General features: G+C 38.4%; 2 protein-coding genes and 1 long non-coding RNA gene across 3 annotated transcripts in view; all 3 read right to left on the minus strand.

The window, feature by feature from the left end:
- LOC135652637 (uncharacterized) overlaps positions 1-1,146 on the minus strand; it is a 2,816-nt gene extending 1,670 nt beyond the window's left edge. The window contains exon 1 of the long non-coding RNA XR_010502163.1: positions 484-1,146. This is a non-coding gene — a long non-coding RNA (uncharacterized LOC135652637). The remainder of the gene's footprint in view (positions 1-483) is intronic.
- A 378-nt stretch (positions 1,147-1,524) lies between these two features.
- LOC135653287 (MADS-box transcription factor 8-like) lies at positions 1,525-8,887 on the minus strand. Its single transcript, XM_065175105.1, has 8 exons — positions 8,629-8,887; positions 4,540-4,618; positions 3,827-3,897; positions 3,643-3,742; positions 3,396-3,437; positions 3,285-3,326; positions 1,979-2,103; positions 1,525-1,866 (listed from the first exon to the last, which is right to left on the minus strand). The coding sequence occupies exons 1-8, from the start codon at positions 8,811-8,813 to the stop codon at positions 1,803-1,805; spliced, it is 708 nt and encodes a 235-aa protein (XP_065031177.1). The 5' UTR covers positions 8,814-8,887; the 3' UTR covers positions 1,525-1,802.
- Positions 8,888-10,436: 1,549 nt separating this feature from the next.
- LOC103972582 (ACT domain-containing protein ACR6-like) lies at positions 10,437-13,174 on the minus strand. Its single transcript, XM_018820931.2, has 7 exons — positions 12,829-13,174; positions 12,285-12,330; positions 12,074-12,188; positions 11,904-11,971; positions 11,192-11,788; positions 11,009-11,113; positions 10,437-10,924 (listed from the first exon to the last, which is right to left on the minus strand). The coding sequence occupies exons 1-7, from the start codon at positions 13,104-13,106 to the stop codon at positions 10,577-10,579; spliced, it is 1,557 nt and encodes a 518-aa protein (XP_018676476.2). The 5' UTR covers positions 13,107-13,174; the 3' UTR covers positions 10,437-10,576.
- Between the last annotated feature and the right edge of the window lie 4,137 nt (positions 13,175-17,311).

Here is a 17,311-nt window from a genome sequence, read left to right on the forward strand (position 1 = left end):
GTGGTCCTATTAAGACATATGTTTAAACAAGAACCTACTACAGGACTGATATCACAAAAGTCATGATCGGACGACACTGACATCAGAGCATGCTCTAATAAAAAGATTAGATGCATGTGCATTAGTTATAACAGCAATAACCCAATAAATGTGACTAAAAATACACCCCCCAACTCTTGAACATTTTTAAAGAACTGCACAATACATGTCACAAAAGGGAAAAAGAAAAGCAGATAGCTTTCAAGGAAAAACAGATCAATTAGTAAAACCTATTACAATTGTTACAATGGATAAGAAAATTCATCATAGTTTAGCCATGCAATTACATGTAGAAGCTACAATATCCAAATACCCAGCTAAAATGACAGTAAACTAAAAGAACTCAACTGTAACATGAATCAATCTATCGATTCATAGCAAAACCAGGAAAAAAGGTTATTTCTTTTCTGAAAAGAAACCCTAAGGATAGATCAAGGCATTTACCTGGCATCTCCTTGGGGCTCGAGGGGCCGCTACTGGGGTGAAGGACGGCCCTCCCCAAGTCAGACAAGTTCGGCACGATTCGAACTCAGTAGGAAACAACCCGACGACCCAGGGCATCAGTCTGAAGGCGACGGAACCGCAGAGCATGAGCACCAGCGACGTCCCAAGGTTGAGGCGAACTCCGCCAGCGACATTCTCGACAATGGTGCGGGCAGCGGGAAGGCGGGGTGGGGGCCACGGAGGAGGAGCGCAACGAGCTCATAGAAGACCCCCGACGGCCGGTCGTCCGACATCTAAAAGAGAGGAAGAATCTCCCACTGACCGAGAGAGGCGGAGGGTAAGAAGAAGAGGTGGAAGGCTTTACTGAGGCCGAGAGAATCTAATCGGATCGACGGGACTCGGATTCGGAATCTTTCTCGAATCTCTCGTTTATTTGTTTATGATTAAGTTTATTTTTTATTTTTTTAATATTATTTTGCTTTAATTGGTCTAAGAAAGAGATATCAGTTAATCAAAGAGATTTACATGTTAAACTTCTTAATATATCATAAATCAATGTATTAGGACTCTCAAAATTAAGAAATTAAATTAGGTTAGTAACTTGCAATACAATTATTAGAGCAATACACATGAAAGAGATTTGACGAATTCTAATAACTAACAAATTCTAATAGCAAATTCGGAATCTTTTGGTTAGGTGTGAATCTAATATATTAATAATTAACAAATTCTAATAACAATTAACCTTTGGCAAAAAAAGAAGAAGAAAAAAACAGATGAAAAATTATGAGTTTGACAAAGAGAATAAAATATCAAAGACAGAAATCCTATGTAGATTTCATAGCTAAAGGCAGACATGAGGTTTAATCATAAATGGATACTGACAATCCCATAGAGAGAGATATGTTAGTAGTTTTGGCTATTATTTGTAGATAATACAATAAAAAAGACTTTCTGCAACTGTAACAATGCACATAATTTGGACGTCTTCAAACTGACATAAGTACTTATTTGCTATCAACATAAGCTAATAAGATCGACTGTGAAAAGGCAGATTATTATACATGCCTCTAAGAAGTGTAATCATTAATCAGTCTTCATTTAGACTAAGAATTGTTTCCCAACTAGTAAACAGCATTCTAGAAGGGCATCCTTTCTTTCAAGTACATACCCCAAAAAAAGTGCAGACATTATAGACTGGCTTCATCAGTTTATGAGTTTATGTATTAGAAAATCTAATACAGCATCACAGCCAGAAGTTCACTACTTTTAATCTTGTGGAAGTTTGATCAGTACGACTGCAGAAGAGAATGGTCATATCATTCCAGCCATGCAGGCATATAAGTGCTCACACTGGTGCCAGGCATTTGATCAGGTTGGTATCTGCAGGAATCATGGAGGAGGTGAGATTTATGTACTACAGCATCCTTATTCTGACACTGAAACACTAACAAATGTGGCTGAGGATGAGAAGAAATGTATTCGGAAAGGATACCCAATCTGTGGAGTGGGTTGACACTCCAATGGGTAGAATAACCCATCACCATGTGGCTGCTGAGCTGCTGGATGGGCACTGTTTTCCCATAATTGTCCCCCATTAGCATGGCTGCTCTCCTCCAACTGCACTCACCATCCGTTGTTGTTAGCTTTTTCCTTCATAACATGCGTTATAGCAATCTATATTATATACCTCGATGCATAATATACCTTAAATGTTCCTTGTTCAGAATAATTGAAAATTTAAGCTGCATTTACATCAATATGACTATCATAAAACGACGAGAATATTATATCCATTGAGATAACTGTAATGCGATTTGCCTTGCATATACCATGATATAAAACGCCTGTTAAGAAATGCAAATGATATGACAGTGTAATTGTGTTTTGAAGATAGGTAACTAATGTAGCAGCAAAATGAACTGTCAAAAGGGAGATGGAGAGACCTGATCCAATGTGAAATCTACTCGATCAGAGTTTGCTAAATGACCTTCCTTGTACATCAAAAGAAAAACCTGTTTATTATTCCATTTCTTCCTAATGTTCAAATTTCAGTTAGTGGAGAAGTAAACTTTGGTTCAAGTCTTACCCTTTTACATGATCTTACATGACCACCTAATATCTTGTATGGGGCAAGTGTTCAGCCATCTAGCAAATTGTACTGTCAGTTACAAAGTGTGTCCTTGAATAAGATAAGAGCTACTTGAGAAATATAAGGTGATCGACAAAAGTAATTTAGAAGTGTCTCTTAACCTTGTAAATAAATAAGGGGTGTTCATGATGTTGGTGGAATTGAGTAAAAGGCAACTCTCTCTTCTTTCTGTTTATTACTCGCCACGCTTCCATTTCTAATCATCTCGACACATGGTGGCATGTATAGGAAAATTGTCAGTTCTTAAGAACTCTACCTTCATAACAATGCTTTATTTTCATTGTTGATCTTATAACCAACTAATGATTGCCAAAAATTTATGAATAACAATTGAAGATGTAATAGACAATGCTACATATTTTGTGTCCAGTTATAAAATTATCATTTATGGAAAGGAACGTAAAAACCGATGCAATAAAAATCGATGTGTTCTTAAGTATCCAACGTGGTACATATAAGACTATCCATATGATTTGAGGCTGTTCTTGTTTATTGACAAATGAAGAGGCCTCTTTTCAGGATTTTAAGTTTGAAATAATCTAAGACGAAGATGACGAGAACAGAAATAAACAAAAAAGAAGCTATTGGTCACACTATAAGGTTGTTGTTATAAGTTGGTACTGTGGTGAAGAACAATGAGGCATCTTACCCTTCTTCTGAGACCCTTGTTCGCTTCACAAAGCAATTGCTCCTGTTAGTGAGCTGCAAAATTAGGTTGACGTTGGAAGAATGCAATAAAAATTTTCTTGAACTTACATACCCTCCTTTGAAGATCGGTCAGTTGGTCAAGCATTTGTTGTGTCTGTAAGAAGATAAAAGAACAAAGTTAATCATCAAGCTAATGTTGCCAAGGATACCTGCACATTGGTGATAATACTTGTCATGAATCTTTATGATCCTAATGCAGCGACAAGGTTTGTATATGTTTAAGAAACACTCGAATGAGAAAAACTATTACACTGCAACGGAGGATTAATATTAAAATGCTTGAATATCAATATGCATACCCTCGTGGATCTAATTTCCTTCAGTGACATGTCCAGTTGTTTCTCAAGGTAATCAAGCTCCTTGATACTTAATGATCCCAAGTCCTCACCAAGGAGATTCCTGTAATTGGACCCAATCTTTCAAATATTAGCAAATTAGACAAAATATACTTTTGCATTTTCATAATAGTAAAAGTAAAATTACCTTTGTGATCTTTGTAAAGCCTCTAGACGTGCTTTAAGTTTTAAGTACTCTTGACGACTGCTTTGAACCAACTATAAAAGCAACCAACATTTGGAGTATTATATAAGTACTATACAGAAGATGTTTTAGGTGCACAACAATTAAAAAGTGTTATTGTTTTCATAACTTGTGATATCCAATTTCAACTGATAAATAAACATTAGAAAATTTTCTAGTATGAGATGTTGTTCATCATGCATTGCAGCAGCAAGCCGAACATTATATTTCGTAAACTTTACCTTGGAAAATTTTTAATATCTAACTCTTATGAGGACATCTGTGTTATTTTGGTTTTTCATATGCATCTATCATACTGGTCTTCATGGTATCAGTCTCTTTATTTACAAGATAAGATTATATTCAATGATCCCTCCCAGATCTTCTTTGCATACTCGGTCATCCTTTTCATCTATAATTTTCAAGGTGATCAGATGTCATGAAAACAATTAACTAGTGGATCAAATAACACGCATCAATAGTTCCTCCTAATATTTTCTAGATGTCATCCTCTCTCTCACGGAACTGGTCCTACCATCTTGTATCTGACTTTAGCACATGCTATCAAGGCAGTGCATTGAGAATTGCATGCTAGACTTTAATAAAGTAGATGAAAAAGATATTTTTAGAAAAACTATATTACAAGTGTTAATTGCAAAGTAGAAAAACTCATGTACCTGATTCTCCTTTGCTTGTATAGTGCTTTCTGACCCTCCATAGCTGCACTTTTGATACCTCTCAAGTGTTCTCATCATGCTACAAATGCAAATAATGGAGCAACACGAATGACAACTATGTTAGATAGTGATAAACTATTTTATTTAATTTGCATGACTACATATGAAGCACAAGAGTACACACTGACAGTATACATGGCCATGGAGAAAGATAATGTCTCCACAACCACTCATCATATCTTTCTTGCACCCAGGACTTTGGGCCAAAACACATCTAAAGCCTCCATTTCTATAGTACTTTTGTAATAAATGATTAAATTACATGGAATCTGTAGCTCAAATTTGTCAAAATTGAAATTCTTTGATGATACTATATTTGAAGGACAATCTATGACAGATAAAAAAGATAGCAAATATGTAACTTGCTTGACCTAGTTTTGGACTTATTGTCTGTTTTACAGCTTCGGTTTAGTCTAGTTCCTTTAAAAATCCTTATCCTTTCCATTTATCATGTACCAAAAAAGGAGTATATTAAGAATATAATTGAAATTGATTCCATCCCATCTATCATTTGAAACTTTTATATAAAGTGTAGCCCAATTAATCATTTACCATAGTATTTAAAACTGTCCAATAAAGTCTAAAAAAATAAAGCATGGACTATCAAAATTGTGATAAATGGATCATATTATATGTGATTGTAAGGAAAACTCACTTGATATCATCCACATATGAAGAAACACACTTTTACGAAAGGAGTAACATAATAACATTTTTTAATTTCAATCTTAATAAAAAAGATAAACCATGTATGTCCAACCCGAATAATAGAATTGAGGCTTTCTATATTATTTTCATACCTTGTAATACCAACATTGCCTATCTATGCTTTTTGTCTATTGACATGAATTTCATAGGTATTCGTTTCCAAACTATTAAAATATCAATGTAAAGAATTATCCATTCTTAAGATGTTGCTTACAGTAACTGGGACCTTTTTATTTTGTATACTAAACATTATAAAATCTTTATGCCAATGTGTATATGTATGGAACTAGAGACTCATACTTATCATTACAAAAAATATGATTAAATGTCTTAGCATCAGTGGGGCACGTGCATATGTAAAATTTCAGGATTTTTAAGTGATACAGCTACATATAAAAATGGAAGTTAGCAACTATCTCTTTCACAATCTTATGAAAGCGCATGTCTAATTTTGAGTCAAATTATCAATTAATAAATCATAAAAAGAACACCTTAGAACAGGTCGTTTTTTACACCAAGCTATAGAGTTCATGTCTCCATAATCTTTAATCATGATTCTTATTTGTTTATACTTCGTCTTTGCCTTCTCGTTTTCCTAGTAAAGCCACTGGAGTTTTAGATTTTTCATTTTGTGCGTAAGGAATAGCTTCTTAGAAAAACAAAATAGTTACTATCTATAGGCAATTCATCCTAAAGAATTGTTCAAGTTGCTTCTTTGACAAACTAATCTCTCACTGGTAGCTGTTAGCTTTTCATCAGTTCTTTGATATGTAAAACTTGTCAGAAATTTAGGATGACGAATCTGAATCAATCTGATCAAGGTTAATATATATCAGGTCATACATCAATTCAATCTAAAAATTATTTAAAATTATAGATTATAGGTCAAATCTAGTATATATAACTTGACTCTTTCAATCCTTAATGATATAAGATTATCCTCTCAGTCTATTTCTCTTTATTCCCAACAAAACTTCCAATGTCTAATGATGAGAAGCCAAACAGTTAGTTACATAATCTCTTCTATTCAACTATAATAGTATAACCACTGTTTTCCTATCACTAAATTTGGAACATTTTTCCTAAAATTTTTCTCTTCTATTGTAGAAAAAAATTTGGATGGAATATAATCTATTTTATTTTAGCTGCTAAATCTTCACAATTTGTTCATGTTAGATGGGTAATATGCTTCATAATTGGATTGTTGTCCTGTATTCAATCCTACATTTTCCACACATTGGCTTACCTAGATGAACTTAGAAAGTGACTTTAACATCTTCTAACCATCCGTTTTGTTACATACTTTTTGCCTGATACTACACATCTCAATTGTTAGTCAGCCAACAATACATAAGGTACTATATTCTGTTCTTCTTTGCATAATTTCCTTAAAACTTGGGATCACATACCAAATAATTCTACATAATGTCACACTCCTGCTCTCTCATGCTTTGGCTTGTTCCAAAATATTTAGAGCCTTCTTATTCTCAAATTACATTATCATCTGAACCCAATGTGTGCTTTACTCTTTGAATTTTAACTTGATCATTATGCTTTAGAGCAACTACGTTTGTATATGTATTATATAAACATGATGTGCATGGTATAGCCTTGAAAGGTCATATGCGTATTGTATATTTTCTCGCACTTGCCATATTAGAAGACTTCCCCATGAATTCCTTTATTATTGATGAGATCAAATAACAATTAAGTAATAACTTTCTGCATGTCTTGGCGCTTATCATCCAAGGCTCCTCCGGAAGTTCAACAAACATACATTTTCTGTGTTAATTCCCTTATGCCTGCATCAGTCACCTAGGATATGACAAGGGGATTTCATATAGCCTAACCCGGTACTAGTACTATGTTACAGAGCATTCTTCAAAGGGGAGGACTAAGTGTAATCGCTTCAGCAAGTGATGCTAAATGAGGAAGTACATCGGAAGGAGTTGCAGGAGATATGATTAAAATGGTGCACATCGGAAGAACATTTGAGCCACTGAGGACAGAAAGTAAGTTGATGAATGCTTTCGTCATCCATCAGAAAGGAACGAGATTCTATGTACTCTCATTATCCAAAGGAAACAAGAAATCACAGCTTACAAATGGCACGAGGCAATCTATTGACCAATGTGCCGACGACATCAACTCCTACTTAATTCCTGATGCATGATTCTCGATGTAGAAGGCAAAGCAGAATGAAGGAAGGGGATATCACTTTACTTGTTAGCTTCTGAGTTCAAACAGACAGGTAATAGTGTTCCAATGATCAGATATAATTTAACTGTGATGACTGGAAAGCCTTAGAACAAAAAAATTAAAGGAAAAGCTCTCAGGAAGGAAAAGTGAGGAGTTTGATGAATCATTAATGGTCTATATTGAAAAGAATATGCAACCGATACAAGCATCTTAAGAAGTGTTGAAGAACATCCACAGATATAAGACAACTGCACATACGTAGGACTCGCAGTGTTCAGCAAGAGAAAAAAGAGAGAGAAAAAAGTTTAGAAATAGTAGTGAACATATATTCTGAGTAGATAACATTCTAAATTCCAGAGTTCAACCTTAAATGATTTCAACTCAGGATTTGGTTCAACCGTGCAAATGGCAGATCAAAAAGAAAGATGAGAACATAGCAATCTAAAGACCAAAATGAGAGAAGTAGAGGAGATTCGACTAAGGATCTGAGAGGAGCCTCACTTTAACAATTAGGCAGATGGTAAAGGCTATATAAAGATATCTTATTGCCAATTTTTTGTGCAGTTCAGTTAATAGAAGACTTCTATCGATCATTCATTTTTCCTTTTTAAGATGGTGAAATGTTACATAATAAATTCATAGCAAGCAGTTATTCAGAGAACCGTATATGAATTAGGAGACAAAGATCAGATACATAAGGTAAGAGAAAAGCAAATGAAGTAGTGGAAACATGAACAAACTCTAAACCCTACTCCTTGATCTGAATCAAAGAAACCATTTTTAAACTTTTAAATATGCCATAATAGTCTTAACCTCTTCCTGCATGTTAGATCTGAGTTTTTCTCACTATCAGTAAACAAATTGGTACGAAAGATCAAAAGAAAACTATAAATAACAAAGAGAGACAGCCCCTAAAGCATCATGATATCCAACTTTTTACTAAATAAGGAAATATATAGAAGCAAGCAAGCAAAGGAACAGTTTTCCTTCTTAGTTCGGCAGCTAATCCTGTGGCCGATCTGATCTGCTTGAAGCAAATCTCTCTACATGAAGAGCAACAAGAACACATCTGTAATATCGTTGGGAGATAGAGAAGAACAAAGGAGGAGGAATTGATACTACCTGGAACCGCTGCAGAACTCATAGAGCTTGCCGCGGCTGGAGAAGACGATGACGGCAACCTCGGCATCGCAGAGCACGGAGAGCTCGTAGGCCTTCTTCAGCAGGCCGTTCCTCCGCTTCGCGAACGTGACCTGCCGGTTGATCTTGTTCTCGATCCTCCGTAGCTCCACCCTCCCCCTCCCCATCGCGATCCCGCCCCGCCCCGGGCCACCGAGAAACCTAACCCTAGAGGAGAAGAAACGAAGCACTCCACCTCTTCTAAAGCACAACGAAGAAGAACGAGATCAAGAAGCAAAAGCCTCCCCTTTTGCTATTTATAGCATGAGAGAGACTGTGTGCTTTGGAGGGGACGTCCTCTGTCCTTCGGACCACGCGTCGACTCTTCCACCACTCGTTCCGCTACGCATCGACCCGAACAAGTGATTAATGTCCACCGTTGCCTTCCGTCCGTTGTTTCATCTCGTCCGTCCATGCTCTCGTCAGGCCGTAGCGGGCCTTAGCGGGTCTAAAATAAGCGGGTCCCAGTGGGGCCTCCCCGTCTCGTCCTCACACGAATAGGTGTGATCGTGGGTAGCTGCTCGAAACGGGTACGAACGGCGTTGCTGGTGGTGGTTTCCGATCCGAGCTACGTGTCAATTTCTGGAGCGTGGAGCGTCAGTATTTTTTATACTTTAGTATATATTATAAAATAGCGCGCGTAAAAGTAGGTCGTAAGAATTTGCGTGTACGGTTTGGCTGCTGCTGTCATGTGACCGCACCTTCGACGTTGCAGTCTGAGGATGTGACGTGCCGCGTATAAATAAAGATGCGTACAAAAAAGGATCACACGGCCGGGGCGGGCCCACGCTACACCAGCACATGGTTGGGCCTGTTGGCCTAATGAGTTGTCCCGCCGCTTCATCAATCAGCCTCTCTTTTCTCGCTCATCCTTTTTCTTTTGGATCATAGTACATGTCAATGGATGGAAGAAGAGTGTTTACTTGAGTCAAATTAAGTCTGGTAAAATAGTTTTTGTATTTTGGGGATGAGTTTATGCCAAATTTATACTACCATTTTGATACTAATGATATATGTGAATCTAATTGGATATTTATATATAATATGGTGAATTAGGTATCCTAGCATAAAACGCATTTACTGTATGTTCTTTATACTACATGAGCCATTAATATGCTAGTCAAATTTGTCACGCAATTAATTAGGGGCTATGAACAAGAGAACAATGGTGTTTGATTTGTCTTTAGCATAGAGGCTGCAATTTGTGCATTTCCCTATGCCATCACAAACGTACAATGTAGGTGTTCAAAATCTTAAACTGGTGGCTTTGTCAACATCCATACCAAATAACATCGATTTGATATCGAATGGTTTGGCATATCTCATGCGTTGACATAATTGCATGAATCCACGGCATATCTGTCACGATTAAGATGATGAAAGTGACAAAGTTGACTCTGGAAGTAATGCAAGCCAATGAGAATCCTAACTCCAACCAGCAAAAGTGAAAACGACAGAACAGAAGGGAAGTGATACCCAAACTTTTCCTTCCATAACACTGATGTATGTTGTCACCATTGCAGGTTGATCGGATACCAGAGATTCTGATATGATGATTGTGGGTAATTTTGTTTCTTTCGTTCTGCCTGATAACTCTCAGCTTCGCCAAAGCAATCAAGACCCAGAGAAAGAACTAGGGTTTATCTTCACAATAGACAATCCTATAATGATGAAAAGTGAAGCATATATTTCATTCATCTGGTACACAACTAGATTTTGTGTGCAGATTACACGATGCTGTTTCCATGGATTATAGCATGCACACATTCTGTACAACCATCTACAAGTGCCTGATTACAAGAGCTCAGAACCATCATCAGTATATCTGCACTAGGGTGGATGACAGTTCCTTCTCTTCACAGAGACTACAAGAATTTACAGGACTACAGCTCTATCTGAAGTTTAGGAAGTAGGAAGTGATGAATCCCTGAAACCACCATGCTTTAAGGAGACCATCGAGAAACGTGGTGGCATTGGCCTTCTCAGGAGGTTTAGGGGATAGAGCAGGACTCTGCTTCACTTTGAGAGCTGCATGCCCGATCATTCTTCTAAGTGAATCCACAGCCCTGGCATCAATGAGATTGCCTGACATCTCTGACACGTAGAAAGTGTCCATTGCTTTGCCACCCTCTGTTGTGATCTCAGCCCTTCTGATGGACAAGCCACATTCTCGAATTATGCGAGTGATATCAGAGAGAAGACCGATCCTGTCCTCAGCATGCAACTCCAGTTCTAGTCCCTGCGGTCACGAGTTGCAACCAAGCTTAGAGAATTATGGACTCCAGAGACGTGCATTAACTTGTACTTGGCAAAGTATTTGTACCTCAGATGCTCTTCTCTCGATAGCTGCCTCGAGATGCTGTATGATTCGCCGTCGTTCAGCTTCTGAGCTCACCGGATGGCCGTCGCTGGGCCTGATGTAGTGTTCCTGTGTGCCAATGTCGGTTTCAGCAGAGCCTAAATAGCTTCCGGTGAGAACTATCAAGAGGCAGTCAAGTAATAATACCTGATAGGCTTCACTATTTCCTGCATCAACTGTGCCGTGATACACTGAATACTGCATGTCAGTGAGAGCACAAAGAGTATCGAAGAGAAGCTTCGGTCGATCCTTAGACCGCACGGTGACCACTGTGTAATCTCTATCGGAGCAATTCAATACAGTAACTTGAGTGCTTGACTTCTTCTTGAGCTTTTCTGCCACCACAGAATGCTCGAAATCCCGGTCATCTAACATCAGCTGATGTAGCCTTCGCTCTGCGTGGGTGAGCCCAACTGAGACCGTCATCTTTGCAGTGCTCGAATCGCTGTCCCCTTTGAGAACATTGAACAGAAGCGCCTTGATTTTGGAGAGGTGATTTGGGTCCTCGATGGCGCCATGGGTGGACTTGTCCGTGACTTGGACGACAGCAGCAGTTCGAGTGTTGTGAGTCCAGACTTCAGCTTTGACCACATTGCAGTTGAGGTCGTTGAGAACAGCACATACTTCTGAGAGTAGACCAGGTCTGTCGGTGCCTGTTAGCTCCAGCAAGGTGTAATCCTTGGAAGGAAGGATGCCAACTGTACTCCGGAATGATGTCAAGGAGCATGCAGTCGATTCCAGGGACTGCATGTTTGTAGAAATCAATGTAAGCAAACAGAAGGATTACTGAAACAAAGATTGAAATATCTTCCCATTCTTCCAAGAACATCATGCAAGGCCAAATGAATAGAATGCTTACTGTCTTCAGATAGTCGAGGATCTTCTGGTCTCTGAGCTTCTTCCCCTCACGATCGGTAACCTTGAAGACTGAAATCGAAGATGAGAAAGTTGACAAACATACGAAAGATAAAACACTGTTCGAGTAATCAGCTGTTCTAAAATATAAGAAGGAATTGTGGAAGAACTCACCATCCATGAACCAGTTTCCATCAGAAGTTATGTAGGCCTTCTTTATGACAAGATTCAGATCGCTAAGGACTTGAACAAGTTGCAGGAGTAGCATATGTTCCTTGACACAGTCCACCTATGACAACATTGATGAAGTTCGAGTTTTTAGTGGCACAATTCAAGTCAAGCTGTGTGAAACTAGAAGCTAAAAAGTACAAGAAATCAATTTTACCTGAACTACTGTACTATCCTCACAGGCATCATTGTCGATGACAACCCTGCGTTTGGAAGAAAAGAAATCAAGAAAGGATGTTTAGCTTAGACAAAATATTCAATGATGAAACGAGAAGGAAACGGAACAAGCAGGATTTCTGGAAGATCATAGGAACAGAGAAAAGAAAAGCTGCAAACCCTGAAAAGGAAAACAAAAGATACAACTTATCCTAAGCACCTACATTGCTCGCATAAAGATTAAAATTAAAGACCTTAAGACACAATTATGAATGCGGAGAAGATCACAAGAAATAACTCTATCCAAAGATTACATGGCAATGCGGAGAAGAGAGATGAAAAGATCCGGACAGAGGAAATCTTTGATGGAAGGGAAAAAAAGTACTCAAAATATATTGAATAGTTCAAAAAACATGTGATGACCATCTTCTTTGAGGCGAGAACAAAAAGGAAATCCACGACTCCACGAACAAGAAACCAGAACGAATGAAAGACCATGACGAATAGAGGAAAAGGAAAGAGGAGACGGAGCAAAAAGATTGGACCTTGCGGAGTTCATCATCCGGATGAGCTTCGTGTACTCATCCTCATTCATCTCCGCTGCCTGAAGACTTCCCATCCGAGCAACAACCTCGAAGGAACACAAACGAAAAGAAACACCTTTGGATCCGAAGGGGGAGGAAGAGGAGGAGGAGAGCGCTAAAAATAGAAGAGAACAATGTGAAGATTTCCTGCCCCTACTCGGATCCCTATTCCTATTCCTAATTCGATTCGGAAAACCATGAGAGGATTTCCGACTCCGGCTCCTATTTGGAGACTTCATGATCCAAATCAGGAAACAGGGGAAGGGGCAAAAGGGAAACAAAGGCGTCTGCTACGGGGCCGAGCCGTTTAAACCTCCCTTTATGATGCCTTTGACAATTTTATCTACGACGGTCCGTACCCGACCAGATCTATTCATGGTGACGTGGCGGACTCTCGTTGGTCGATCCTGGACGTTGGAGAAGAGTTAGGGAGTATTAATAGGCTCGTCACTGGGACATGCGACGAGTTCTTGTAGCCGCCATCACCGCAGTCCTCCGATTCGACATCGAAATCCTTGGACTAATTCCTCCCGATCATCGGAATCCGAAGGTGAATGATCTGATTCTCTTTCCTTCTTTTCCTTGCGACCCCTCCTCCGTTGCCGCTTTTCCATCAGGATTCTGCAAAATTGCTATTCTTCTAGGTCGGACGTGACTTGCGCGCAAGCTGTTTGCCGATATGACTCTGAGAAACGTATTGGGAATACCTCATTGGACTTCCCGTCTATGAGCATGAGTTCTTGATGACAGCTTGCGCGCAGCAACATCATCAATTTTTTGCCCCCTCAACTCACCTCAACAACATCATCACTGATGATTGATGATTTTGGATGATTGCATGCAAGGAATGGATATACTAGGAATCATGATTTGTTCATATTAGGCATCATCAATCTTGTCACAATAACAAAGTTGGACCTGAAATATTATATATATATATATATATATATATATATATATATATATATATTTATTTATTTATTATCTCATTGATGACCAAATAGCATTCTTGCTTCAAGCCTCCACTGCTCAGTGACCCTTGCAATCAAATCTTCTGATCTCTTGTTTAGCTCATCAAGTAAGCACTTTTCTTCTTCTTCATCATCCCAGTCTTCCCATCTAATCTCTGTCTCCTCCCATCCACGGCCTCTTTTCTCTTCCTCTTCTTCAACCAAAGCCTGCTCCAAAGAACTTCCCCTGTGGCCTTTGCTCCTCGATCGCCGTGGAAGGCTCGTGTTTCCGTTCATGTACTCTTCATAGATATCTGGTGGCGAAGAAGACCCCAAGAGCTTCGACTCCACCACGAGGAAGACGACAATGAGGTTGCACACGATGAAGAGGTATTCCGGCTTCAACACCGGTGCTGCCATGTTCGGGAGAGAGACAAACAGCAAGAGCTTGATAGAGGAACACAGAGGAGGCCAGATGAGGGTTGAGAGGAACAAGCCGAGAAGGAATGCTGTCACCGTAAATGAGATCATGAGGCTTGGGAGGGCTTGTCTCCTTCTATTACGCTTCATGGCTTGAAACTTCCCTATATTGATAGGGTCCATAGTATCCAGATATGATGCTCCTGTAAAACTAGATTTGGTAGCTTGAACCTGATTTAGGTGTTGAGCAAAGTTGATGTGAGGTAGGAGAGAGGGTTATAGGAAGGATTGTAGCATGTCACAAGAGGCTTATGTAGGGAGAAAAAAAGTACTGAACTGCTTTGTCCACTTGTATGTAATTTTTAATTAGGAAAAATTGTATCCATATATCCTTCAAAAGTTAGTGAATTTTCTATTTATCCAAACAAAGTTAGTCAACTTTATTAGACTCACAAAGTGGTGGATTTTAAATATTTAATAGAATGCATATGATCTAAATTTATGTTATTTCCAAACTCTGACATGATAGACTTGCAAAATCCCCTTTTAAATTATGTGGGTGGAGTTCTTTTCAGAAAGCTATGGTGAAGTTGTTTCCACCACATCCTGCTTGACAGTTCTTCTTTATGAGAATACAAATACCATGGTGATAAGACATGCAGCAACCTTTGTGATGCAAGCGATGCCAGCTTCATCAAAAGAAGATAAGCACAGTAGTCCAGATTTGCCAGATAAATTACACCTTGTGTTAGATTAATCGATCTGTTAAATGGGGCAATGATCTAATTGGAACCTTCTTGTTTCTTGGCAATGGAAGAAGAAGAAGATGAAGTGATAGCAATAGGTAAAACCTTAAACCTCTCGAGGATGAACATCTTGTACTTCATTGTTCCTCCACACAAAGCTCTTTAAAGTGACATGGATTGGTTTCTTATATTACCTGTTCACATCTGTAAACTCATTCATTTTAATGAAAAGATTCCACCATCATGGATGAGGAATTCCAAAACTTTAATAGCATGTATTGGAGTAGTTGCAGAGGGTAGAAGTTGAGCATGTGGTTAATGGTGTCTCACTCATTCCTGAGTCTACTCTAAGTCACACTCCACCCTGCTTAGTGATGATTTTAGCTTTATTGGCCCTTTGCTTTATCTTCTCCAAAGACTTTTTAGATGCCTATAAGCTTTCATTGGAACAAATCCTGTCAAGATTCCTCACAGGAACATAACATTTAAATATTCTAACAAAACATCCTCCTCTTTTCAGGCTCTTATTTTGAATCTTTCTGATGATGCATGAAAGCTACAAATAGTGGAGATATATTAGCACAAAACAAAAGTCTTGCCTATGGATCCATGGCTTCATGTTGCCAGTCAACATAGGATTTCAACTTTCTGAAAGCAAAGTATTTTGTCTTCTAGGATTCATTTAAAAGCAATGTGATAAGTAAGGTCGAAAGAGATGTGTTTACATATTATATCTTATAATTAGTTATTTTTATCTTTATAATTTCAAAGATTATCTTGAAATCCATATGTTTATAAAAGTAAAATATTTAACTTTATTGCTTTAACAAATATCTCAATATTTCACTTTCGTAAATATATGAATCTTAATATAATTTTTAAATGTATAAAGATCAAAATATTAAAGTTAACTAATCATATAAGATAATTTGTAATTAGCTTTGTGTTTGTTTAGGTGTGTTCTAAGCATTGCCAAAGCATGCATCTTGTAAATCGATTAATTCCTTTAAATTTTTTTAGCACACATAAAATCCTAAAGTACATGTAATGTTGATAGGGTATTTATTTTTCTTTATTTAAAAAAATTAATTTAATATGGATAGACTTGACTTGAATGGGTCATGTAAAAATATTTTTAATTAAACACTAAAATATATAAGATTCGAACTCATGATTATATCATCTTTAAAATACGATTAAATAATTATTTATTTTTTTAAAAAAATAATGTAAAAAATATTAATAATGATTTATTGAACTAATATCTGAATTAAAATAATATACAGATCAGTAATGACAAGCAAATGTTATCAGTAATGCATCAGTCTCTAATGCAATACGGAATCTTCTCTAAATCATAATCTCACATGGAAAAAGACAACGAGGAAGAAGAAGAGGCAGATGGTGGCAGATCTATTCTTTGCTTGCGTGGACACATGTGAGAAGCTTCGAAAGCCACATCCACTCTTGTCGTCTTCCCTTCCTCTTTCCATCGCAGCAGAGGCGTTGACGAGAACCTGCCGACGTCAAGTTGCAGGTTGGTTCTTTACTTGCGTGGACACATGTGAGAAGCTTCGAAAGCCACAACCACTCTTGTCGTCTTCCCTTCCTCTTTCCATCGCAGCTGAGGGGTTGACCACTGCTGCAGAGGTCAAGTTGCAAGTTGGCCTCTTGCACGTTCATTATTTTGATTCCTTCACCTTCTCCGTTTTACGACTTCATATAGCAAAGAATCACAGGAGTAGTTGTATCAGCTGCAGTGGTCTGAAGGAGGGGTAGAGAAGAGCGAGGGATGGCGGACTGGGGGCCGGTGTTCGTGGCGGTGGTGCTCTTCGTGCTGCTCTCACCGGGGCTCCTGTTCCAGATCCCGAGCAAGGGGAAGGTGGTGGAGTTCGGCACGCTGCAGACGAGCAGCGTCGCCATCTTCATCCATTCCGTTCTCTTCTTGGCCCTCGCCGCCGTCTTCATGCTGGCGGTCGGCGTCCACGTCTACTTAGGCTAGCTCGCTTCCTCTTTCTTAAGAGACCTCCATGCATGCACGCATGCCAAGAACAAAAGTCTTCCTTTTTTTTCCTTTTACTTGTATTCCTTGTGAATTGATTGCATGGTTTTCTTCATCTTCATTCAACATCATCTGTAATTCATATCCTAATTGATCCAACTACTTACTGACTTCCAAATAGGTTCTGTCTTTGATGTTAATTATGGTGTTAGTATAAGATGAAGGAGAAACAAAATGGCACAGATCATTATGAACGCAGCAGGGTTGATTCCATTCTCTCTTAGAAAGAACAATGCATCTTTTTCCTTGGAATCCTATTTGAAGGT

The sequence above is a fragment of the Musa acuminata genome, chromosome BXJ3-11, assembly GCF_036884655.1.
Source record: "Musa acuminata AAA Group cultivar baxijiao chromosome BXJ3-11, Cavendish_Baxijiao_AAA, whole genome shotgun sequence".
In the NCBI taxonomy this organism is placed as follows: domain Eukaryota; kingdom Viridiplantae; phylum Streptophyta; class Magnoliopsida; order Zingiberales; family Musaceae; genus Musa; species Musa acuminata.

Excerpts from the sequence above, each read along its gene's own strand:
- LOC103972582 (XM_018820931.2), bottom strand. The coding sequence starts at position 13,106 with ATGAAGTCTCCAAATAGGAGCCGGAGTCGGAAATCCTCTCATGGTTTT. Across the intron at positions 12,331-12,828 it reads CGGATGATGAACTCCGCAAG|GGTTGTCATCGACAATGATG; the intron begins GTCCAATCTTTT and ends TTCCAAACGCAG. Across the intron at positions 11,114-11,191 it reads GAAATAGTGAAGCCTATCAG|GAACACTACATCAGGCCCAG; the intron begins GTATTATTACTT and ends ATTGGCACACAG.
- LOC135653287 (XM_065175105.1), bottom strand. The coding sequence starts at position 8,813 with ATGGGGAGGGGGAGGGTGGAGCTACGGAGGATCGAGAACAAGATCAAC. Across the intron at positions 4,619-8,628 it reads GAGTTCTGCAGCGGTTCCAG|CATGATGAGAACACTTGAGA; the intron begins GTAGTATCAATT and ends TTGCATTTGTAG. Across the intron at positions 1,867-1,978 it reads CAACCCACTCCACAGATTGG|ATACCAACCTGATCAAATGC; the intron begins GTATCCTTTCCG and ends TGATTCCTGCAG.